General features: G+C 51.0%; 1 protein-coding gene across 1 annotated transcript in view; it reads left to right on the forward strand.

Annotated features, from left to right (window-relative positions):
• The window catches only part of LOC112241713 (E3 ubiquitin-protein ligase HECW2), a 73,151-nt gene that overhangs the window by 18,356 nt on the left and 44,795 nt on the right, over nucleotides 1-10,000 (forward strand). The window contains exon 2 of the mRNA XM_042317914.1: nucleotides 1,058-2,592. Coding sequence (XP_042173848.1) covers nucleotides 2,223-2,592 — 370 coding nt within the window. The 5' untranslated portion in view covers nucleotides 1,058-2,222. The remainder of the gene's footprint in view (nucleotides 1-1,057; nucleotides 2,593-10,000) is intronic.

Genomic DNA, 10,000 nt, shown 5'->3' on the forward strand with positions numbered 1-10,000 from the left:
GGAGGGAAGATATGAGAGAGAAGGGAAGATATGAGAGCAGGGAGGAGAGAGGAGGGAAGATATGAGAGGAGGGAGGAGAGAGGAGGGAAGATATGAGAGAGGAGGAAGGAGAGAGGAGGGAAGATATGAGAGAGGATGGAGGAGAGAACAGGCAGGCTAGGGAATGGAGGGAGGTTGAACTGAAACACTGTGTTAACAGGGAGGGAGGTTGATTTAAAACCCTGTGTTAACAGGGAGGGAGGTTGATTTAAAACACTGTGTTAACAGGGAGGGAGGTTGACCTAAAACACTGTGTTAACAGGGAGGGAGGTTGATCTAAAACACTGTGTTAACAGGGAGGTTGATCTAAAGCACTGTGTTAACAGGGAGGTTGATCTAAAGCACTGTGTTAACAGGGAGGTTGATCTAAAACACTGTGTTAACAGGGAGGTTGATCTAAAACACTGTGTTAACAGGGGAGTGATACAACGTGGGTTTTCTCCAGTGGGTCCCTCCCTCATCACCCATTGGCTGCCTGTTACAGTGAAGTCACAATCTGTGGTTTGTCTGCTGTTGCTATTGGGGAAACTGGAACAACAGCCCACAACCGAGTAAATACATGTCCAATATTTATTTGAGTGGTAGATCAGTTCTGTATATGCCGTTGGTCACTGTAGCTACTGACCTCTGTTAGGGCTGCCGTTGATTAGGAAGCTGGGGGTAGCTTGTTCTGTTCCAAATCAAGTGTTAGGGCTGCCGTTGATTAGGAAGCTGGGGGTAGCTTGTTCTGTTCCAAATCAAGTGTTAGGGCTGCCGTTGATTAGGAAGCTGGGGGTAGCTTGTTCTGTTCCAAATCAAGTGTTAGGGCTGCCGTTGATTAGGAAGCTGGGGGTAGCTTGTTCTGTTCCAAATCAAGTGTAATGGAGGCCGTTGCAATGATGGTGATCAAGTCTGATAAACAATGCTTCTGTTGTTCCTGTCATTCTCCTGTCATTGGTTGATCCTGGGCGTTATGCTGTATCTCTGACGTCCCTTCCTACTTTCTCTCCCTCCCTCTCTGTCTCTCTTTCTCTCACAGGTGTCCAGCCTCCCTTCATCACCTCCACCACCACCTCAGGCCTGCAGTCTCCCTCTCTCCCCCCTCTCACCCCATTCTGTCCCCCCTGGAAGAGGACAACAGCCTACCCCAGACCACCCTAGTTCCAACTAGACTACAATCCAACATCCTTCCACTCCACCCCTTCCCAAACAGACGAGGGGGAGAGAGGAGTTTCACCCCCCCTCATCCCCTCCCTCCCTCCCTCTCTCTCCCCCCTCCCAACATGCAGCCTCAGGGCCTGTATGTAAGAGCCATGGTACAGCCCATCCCTAGATTGAAATCTTGAACCACTCCAGTTGTACTCCACTGAGTAATGAAGTGAAGCTAAATGTTCTGATGTGAAACTGGGCTGGACCAGCGCTGAACGGACAGGAGAGAACAGGATGTGACCTCAGCATCAGCCCACCTCACTTCCTGTTTATCTCAACTAATAGGAAGACTGGATCACAGGCCTCAAATTCCACAATCAGTCAATCAAACTTTATTTATAAAAGCCTTTTTACAGCAACATTTCTCACAAAGTGCTTGACAGTAGTCACCTTAGTAAACCTACTTCTGACTTCCAGAGAGCAGGCAGCGGCACAGTGGCAAGGAAAACCCTCCTTACAAGTGGAGATGTGTTAGCTAACCTCTGACCTGTGTCTGGGCTTGGCTGCTTGTTGGATCCAGGCTGTAGAATCTATTGGCTTCTACTGACCGTAGCTAGGGCGTCAGCTTCTAGAGTGTTCTATTATGTTCTAGTACGTTCTAATAGGTTCTAGTATGTTCTGTTATGTTCTATTAGATTATAATATGTTCTCTTAGGTTCTAGTATGCTCTATTAGGTTCTAGTATGTTCTATTAGGTTCTAGTAGGCTCTACCAGGCTGTCTCTGGCCCTGTGCTGTGGCCTCCTGGCCTGTGGCCCTCCTCTCTAGCTCCAGCTTTGGGCGAGGCCCACGGTTCTCCCCCCTACCTTGCTCAACCTCCACCATTCGCCCCTCCCTCGCCACGGCTGTCCTCCCCCCCCGCCCCCGCCCCCACCCTTCCTCCCCCTCCCATCACCACCACTCCCCCATCATCACCATCACCCCCACCCCTCTCAACCCCCATCTCACCTCCCATCTCACCCCCAATCCCCTCCTCCCTCCTCCCCTGTGGTCACCATGACAACCACTCCCACTGCTCGTGAGCATCTCCTGGTGGTGAGGAGGCGCAACCCCCACATGCGTTACACTCTCAGCCCTGAAAACCTGCGCTCCCTCTCAGCCCAGGGAGGTGATGGCATTGGCCCTAGGGGTCACGGCGGAGAAAGGTCAGCTGGTGAACGGTCAGGGGTCGGAGGTCATGGAGAGGGTCATGGCGGCGGACTACAAAGGGCCAATAGCGACACGGACCTGGTGACCTCGGAGAGCAGGTCATCGCTGACTGCGTCGACATACGAGTTCACGATGGGGCGGGGCCAAAACCTGGTCATCAACTGGGACATCAAGGAGGAAGTGGACGCCACGGACTGGATCGGACTCTACCATATCGGTGAGACACAGGGGGAGGACTAGACCATCTTCAGAGGAAGAAGGGGTAGGGGGGTCAAGTTGTGTCAAGTTTTCCTTTATTGTCACATTCCCAGAAAGTTGGACATTCATTTCGTTACCTTCACATTTTAAAAACACACAAATCAATCATAGAACAAGATCCTCAATGGAGACCAAGGACGGGGAAGAGAGGAGGGAGGGAGATAGGAAGAGAAGGGGTGGGAGGTAGGATGAGAGGGAGGAAGAGAGGGGGAGGGAAGTAGGATGAGAGGTAGGATGAGAGGGGGAAGGAGGGATGATGAGAGGAAGGGAGGGGGAGGTAGGGAGGTGGGAGGAAGAGAGGGGAGTGGGAGGTAGGATGAGAGGGAAGAAGAGGGGGAGGGAGGTAGGATGAGAGGGAGGGGAGGGAAGGGGAGGGAGGATGAGAGGGGGAGGATGGGGAGGGAGTGGGTGTGGTAGGGTGATAGGGTGAGGGTGGGGGGGGAGGGAGGGTGAGAGGGTGAGGGAGGGTGAGGATGGGGAGGGGGAGGGTAGGGGAGGGGTGAGAGGGGGAAGGAGGGATGGGGGAGGGGGATGGGGAGGGGGGTGGGAGGTATGGGGGGGTGAGTAGGGAAGGATGGGGGAGGTGAGAGGGTGAGGATGGGGGGGAGGGAGGTAGGGTGAGAGGGGGAGGATGGGGAGGGTGGGTGGGAGGTAGGGTGAGAGGGGGAAGGTGGGAGGTAGGGTGAGAAGGAGAGGGTGGGGAAGGGAGGTAAGGGTAAGAGGGGAGGGTGGGAGGTAGGGTGAGAGGGAGGATGGGGAAGGGAGGTAGGGTGAGAGGGGAGGATGGGGAAGGGAGGTAGGGTGAGAGAGGGGGAGGATGGGGAAGGGAGGTAGGGTGAGATGGGGAGGGTGGGAGGTAGGGTAAGAGGGGAGGATGGATAAGGGAGGTAGGGTGAGATGGGGAGGGTGGGAGGTAGGGTGAGAGGGGGAGGATGGATAAGGGAGGTAGGGTGAGATGGGGAGGGTAGGAGGTAGGGTGAGAGGGGGAGGATGGATAAGGGAGGTAGGGTGAGATGGGGAGGGTGGGAGGTAGGGTGAGATGGGGAGGGTGGAAGGTAGGGGGAGGGGGAGGATGGATAAGGGAGGTAGGGTGAGAGGGGGAGGATGGGGAAGGGGAAGGGAGGTAGGGTGAGAGGGGGAGGATGGGGAAGGGAGGTAGGGTGAGAGGGGGAGGATGGGGAAGGGAGGTGAAAGCACTATGTTTATTTGTTTGTTTTGGGGGCACTACTTGAAGTGCATGTGATGAATACACTGGACCACAGCCAGGCAGGCTGAGATCATCTCAGTGTGTGTGTATATTAGCTACAGTGCATTCAGAAAGGATTCAGACCCCTTGACTTTTTCAAATCAAATTGTATTTGTCACATGCGCCGAATACAACAGGTGTAGTAGACCTTACAGTGAAATGCTGAATACAACAGGTGTAGTAGACCTTACAGTGAAATGCTGAATACAACAGGTGTAGTAGACCTGACAGTGAAATGCTGAATACAACAGGTGTAGTAGACCTTACAGTGAAATGCTGAATACAACAGGTGTAGTAGACCTTACAGTGAAATGCTGAATACAACAGGTGTAGTAGACCTTACAGTGAAATGCTGAATACAACAGGTGTAGTAGACCTTACAGTGAAATGCTGAATACAACAGGTGTAGTAGACCTTACAGTGAAATGCTGAATACAACAGGTGTAGTAGACCTTACAGTGAAATGCTGAATACAACAGGTGTAGTAGACCTTACAGTGAAATGCTGAATACAACAGGTGTAGTAGACCTTACAGTGAAATGCTGAATACAACAGGTGTAGACCTTACAGTAGACCTGAATACAACAGTGAAATGCTGAATACAACAGGTGTAGTAGACCTTACAGTGAAATGCTGAATACAACAGGTGTAGTAGACCTTACAGTGAAATGCTGAATACAACAGGTGTAGTAGACCTTACAGTGAAATGCTGAATACAACAGGTGTAGTAGACCTTACAGTGAAATGCTGAATACAACAGGTGTAGTAGACCTTACAGTGATATGCTGAATACAACAGGTGTAGTAGACCTTACAGTGAAATGCTGAATACAACAGGTGTAGTAGACCTGACAGTGAAATGCTGAATACAACAGGTGTAGTAGACCTTACAGTGAAATGCTGAATACAACAGGTGTAGTAGACCTTACAGTGAAATGCTGAATACAACAGGTGTAGTAGACCTTACAGTGAAATGCTGAATACAACAGGTGTAGTAGACCTTACAGTGAAATGCTGAATACAACAGGTGTAGTAGACCTTACAGTGAAATGCTGAATACAACAGGTGTAGTAGACCGCAGTTTTAAGAAAAATAAGTGTTAAGTAAAAAATATAAAATAAAAGTAACAAATAATGAAATAGCAGCAGTAAAATAACAGTAGGAAGGCTAAATACAAGGGGTACCGGTACAGAGTCAACGTGTGGGGACACAGGTTAGTTGAGGTAATATGGACATGTAGCTAGAGTTAAAGTCACTATGCATAGATAATAAACAGAGAGTAGCAGCAGCGTAAAAGAGGTGGGGAGGAGGAGAGGGGAAGAGGAGGGAAAGAAGGAGAGGAGAGAGAGGAGAGGAGAGGAGAGGAGAGGAGAGGAGAGGAGAGGAGAGGAGAGGAGAGGAGAGGAGAGAGGAGAGGAGAGAGGAGATGAGATGAGATGAGATGAGATGAGATGAGATGAGATGAGATGAGATAGAGATGAGAGAGGAGAGAGATGAGATGAGAGAGATGAGATGAGATGAGATGAGATGAGATGAGGAGAGAGAAGAGGAGAGAGAGGAGGAGAGGAGAGAGGAGAGGAGAGAGGAGAGGAGGGAGAGAGGGAGAGGAGAGGAGGAGAGAGGAGAGAGAGAGAGGGAAGGAGGAGGAGAGGAGAGAGGAGGAGGAGGAGGAGGGGAGAGGAGAGGAGAGAGGAGGAGGAGGAGAGGAGGGGAAGAGGAGGCAAGGACAGGAGAGAGAGAGAGAGAGGAGGGGAGGAGGAGGAGGCAAGGACAGGAGGAGGAGGGGGAGGAGGAGGAGGGAGGAGGGAGGAGGAGGGGAGGGAGGAGGAGGGAGTAGGCAAGTACAGGAGAGGAGAAGAGGAAGGGGAAGAGGAGGAAGGACAGGAGAGGGAGGAGGAGGAGGAGGACAGGAGGAGGGAGGGGAGAGGAGGGACGGACAGGAGAGGAGAGGAGGAGGGGAAGAGGAGGGAGGGAGGACAGGAGAGGAGGAGGAGGAGGAGGGGAAGAGGAGGCAAGGACAGGAGAGGAGAGGAGGAGGAGGGATGGACAGGAGAGGAGAGGAGGAGAGGGGAAGAGGAGGGACGGACAGGAGAGGAGGAGGAGGGAGGGAGAGGAGGAGGGGAGGGGAGGAGGAGGGATGGACAGGAGAGGAGAGGATAGGAGGGAAGGACAGGAGGGGAGAGGAGGAGGAGGGGAGGAGGAGGCAAGGACAGGAGAGGAGAGGAGGAGGAGGGACGGACAGGAGGAGAGGAGGGGAGGGGAAGAGGGGGATGGACAGGAGAGGAGAGGATAGGAGGGGAAGAGGAGGGAAGGACAGGAGAGGAGGAGGAGGGGAAGAGGAGGCAAGGACAGGAGGGGAGGGGAAGAGGAGGGACGGACAGGAGAGGAGAGGAGGGGAGGGGAAAGAGGAGGAAAGGAGGGGAGGGGGAGGAGGGAAGGAGGAGGGAGGGGAAGAGGAGGGAAGGAAAGGAGGGAGGGGAAGAGGAGGGAAGGAAAGGAGGGGGAAGAGGAGGGAAAGACAGGAGAGGAGAAGGAGGGGAAGAGGAGGAGGAGAGGAGAGGAGGGGAAGAGGAGGAAAGGAGAGGAGAGGAGGGGAAGAGGAGGGAAGGACAGGAGAGGAGAAGAGGGGATGAGATGCAATTATTGTGGGAAGCCATTTGATTAGCTGTTCAGGAGTCTTATTGCTTGGGGGTAGAAGCTGTTAAGAAGCCTTTTGGACCTGAACTTGGCGCTCGGGTGCCGCTTGCCGTGCGGTGGAAGAGAGAACAGTCTGGCTGGAAGAGAGAACTGAGGTGGCTGGAGGCCTTCCTCTAACACCGCCTGGTATAGAGGTCCCGTATGGCAGGAGGCCTTCCTCTAACACCGCCTGGTATAGAGGTCCCGTATGGCAGGAGGCCTTCCTCTAACACCGCCTGATATAGAGGTCCCGTATGGCAGGAGGCCTTCCTCTAACACCGCCTGGTATAGAGGTCCCGTATGGCAGGAGGCCTTCCTCTAACACCGCCTGGTATAGAGGTCCCGTATGGCAGGAGGCCTTCCTCTAACACCGCCTGGTATAGAGGTCCCGTATGGCAGGAGGCCTTCCTCTAACACCGCCTTGTATAGAGGTCCCGTATGGCAGGAGGCCTTCCTCTAACACCGCCTGGTATAGAGGTCCCGTATGGCAGGAGGCCTTCCTCTAACACCGCCTGGTATAGAGGTCCCGTATGGCAGGAGGCTTGGCCCCAGTTTCTGGGATAATGGTGTTGGTGTTGATGGTGTTGATGTGAGCCATGACCAGCCTTGTTCTCCACATTTTGTTGTGTTACAGCCTTATTCTAAAATTGATTCAATAGTTTTTTCCCCCATCAATCTACACACAATACCCCATAATAACAAAGCAAAAATAGGTTTTAAGAAATGTTTGCAAATGTATTAAAAATAAAAAACAAATGTAACATTTACATAAGTATTCAGACCCTTTACTCAGTACTTTGTTGAAGCACCTTTGGCAGTGATTACACCCTCGAGTCTTCTTGGGTATGACTCTACAAGCTTGGCACACCTGTATTTGGTAAGTTTCTCCCATTCTTCTCTGCAGATCCTCTCGAGTTCTATCAGATTGGTTGGGGAGTTTTGCTGCACAGCTATTTTCAGGTCTCTCCAGAGATGTTCGCTCAGGTTCAAGTCCGGGCTCTGGCTGGGCTACTCAAGGACATTCAGAGACTTGTCCTGAAGGCACACCTGCGTTGTCTTGGCTGTGCTTAGGGTCATTGTTCTGTTGGAAGGTGAAACTTCGGGCGAAGGTCTCAGGTCCTGAGCACGCTGGAGCAGGTTTTCAATGAGGAGCTCTCTGTACTTTGCTCCGTTCATCTTCCCCTCAATCCTGACTAATCTCCCTGCTGCTGAAAAACATCCCCACTACATGATGCTGCCACCTCCATACTTCACCGTAGGGATGGTGCCAGGTTTCTTCCAGACATGATGCTGCCACCACCATGCTTCACCGTAGGGATGGTGCCAGGTTTCTTCCAGACATGATGCTGCCACCACCATGCTTCACCGTAGGGATGGTGCCAGGTTTCTTCCAGACATGATGCTGCCACCACCATGCTTCACCATAGGGATGGTGCCAGGTTTCTTCCAGACGTGAGACTTGGCTTTCAGGCCAAAAAGTTCAGTCTTGGTTTCATCAGACCAGAGAATCTTGTTTCTCGTGGTCTGAGTCCTTTAGGTGCTTTTTGGCAAACTGTAAGCGGGCTATCGTGCATTTTACTGAGGAGTGGCCACTCTACCATAAAGGCCTGATTGATTCAATGATTGATTCAACTGATTCAATGCTGCAGAAATATTTTGGTACCCTTCCCCATATATGTGCCGCTACACAATCCTGTCTCGGAGCTCTACGGACAATTCCTTCGACCTCATGGTTTGATTTTCGGTCTGACATGCACGGTCAACTGTGGGACCTTATATAGACAGGTGTGTGCCTTTCTGCCTGGACTTTTGGACAATAGTGAATAGTGGACTTCTGTACATCCTGGACAATAGTGAGTAGTGGTCTTCTATACATCCTGGACAATAGTGAATAGTGGTCTTCTATACATCCTGGACAGTAGTGAATAGTGGACTTCTATACATCCTGGACAATAGTGAATAGTGGACTTCTATACATCCTGGACAATAGTGAATAGTGGTCTTCTGTACATCCTGGACAGTAGTGAATAGTGGACTTCTGTACATCCTGGACAATAGTGAATAGTGGACTTCTGTACATCCTGGACAATAGTGAATAGTGGTCTTCTGTACATCCTGGACAGTAGTGAATAGTGGACTTCTGTACATCCTGGACAATAGTGAATAGTGGTCTTCTATACACAGTTCTTTATACATCCTGGACAATAGTGAATAGTGGACTTCATACATCCTGGACAGTAGTGAATAGTGGACTTCTACACATCCTGGACAATAGTGAATACTTCATACATCCTGGACAGTAGTGAATAGTGGACTTCTATACATCCTGGACAATAGTGAATAGTGGACTTCAGCATCCTGGCCAGTAGTGAATAGTGACTTCTATACATCCTGGCCAGTGAATCCATGGACTCTATACATCCTGGACTCTGTGAATAGTGGAGGTATTGATCCTGGGGAGGACCTGAATGTGTCTATACCCCAGTGAGAGATGCATCATCCTGGACCCTGGGCCATTGCCCTATCCATTACATCCTGGACTGTAGTGAATAGTGGTCTTCTATACATCCTGGACAATAGTGAATCCTCTCAGAGATCCTCCATCCTCGTTCTATACATCCTGGACAGTAGTGAATAGTGGACTTCTATACATCCTGGACCCTCTTCTATCATCCTGGACATAGTGAATAGTGGACTTCTCATCATCCTGGACAATAGTCCATCCTGGACTTCTCTACATCCCTCCATAGTGAATAGTGGACTTCTATACATCCTGGACAATAGTGAATAGTCTCTCATCTCCTCCATGGACTCCATACATCCTGGACAGTAGTGAATAGTAACCCCTCCATCACTTCTATCCATCCTGGACAATAGTGAATAGTCTTCTATACATCCTCCATAGTGAATAGTGGACTTCTCTACATCCTGGACCAGTGGACTCCATACATCCTGGACAATAGTGAATAGTCCCCTTCCATACATCCTGGACAATAGTGAATAGTCCTCCATACATCCTGGACAATAGTGGACTTCTATACATCCTGGACAATAGTGGACTCCTCTGAATCATCCTGGACAGTAGTGAATTATCCTTCAGTTCTTTAATTATCTTCTCATTATCATCAGCCTGCTATCAGAGGGCACTCTACTCCACACACACCATCCACACACACACACACACACACACCACACACACACACACACACACCATCACACACTCATACACACATCCTGAACACTATAGTGTCAGCAGCAGCCAGTAGAGAGAGTGATGGCCAGTGAAAGGAGATCCATCCACTCTCTACACCAGGCTCTGTGTGTGGAGGTATTGACCGGGGGGGGAGGACCTGAGATGTGTCCCCCAGAGAGATGCATCATTCTGGCCCTGGGCCATCCACCCCTGCCCTGGAGCCAACACGGCTCCATTACTGGCACCTACCGTC

The sequence above is a fragment of the Oncorhynchus tshawytscha genome, unplaced genomic scaffold (genome assembly GCF_018296145.1).
Source record: "Oncorhynchus tshawytscha isolate Ot180627B unplaced genomic scaffold, Otsh_v2.0 Un_scaffold_2906_pilon_pilon, whole genome shotgun sequence".
NCBI lineage: Eukaryota > Metazoa > Chordata > Actinopteri > Salmoniformes > Salmonidae > Oncorhynchus > Oncorhynchus tshawytscha.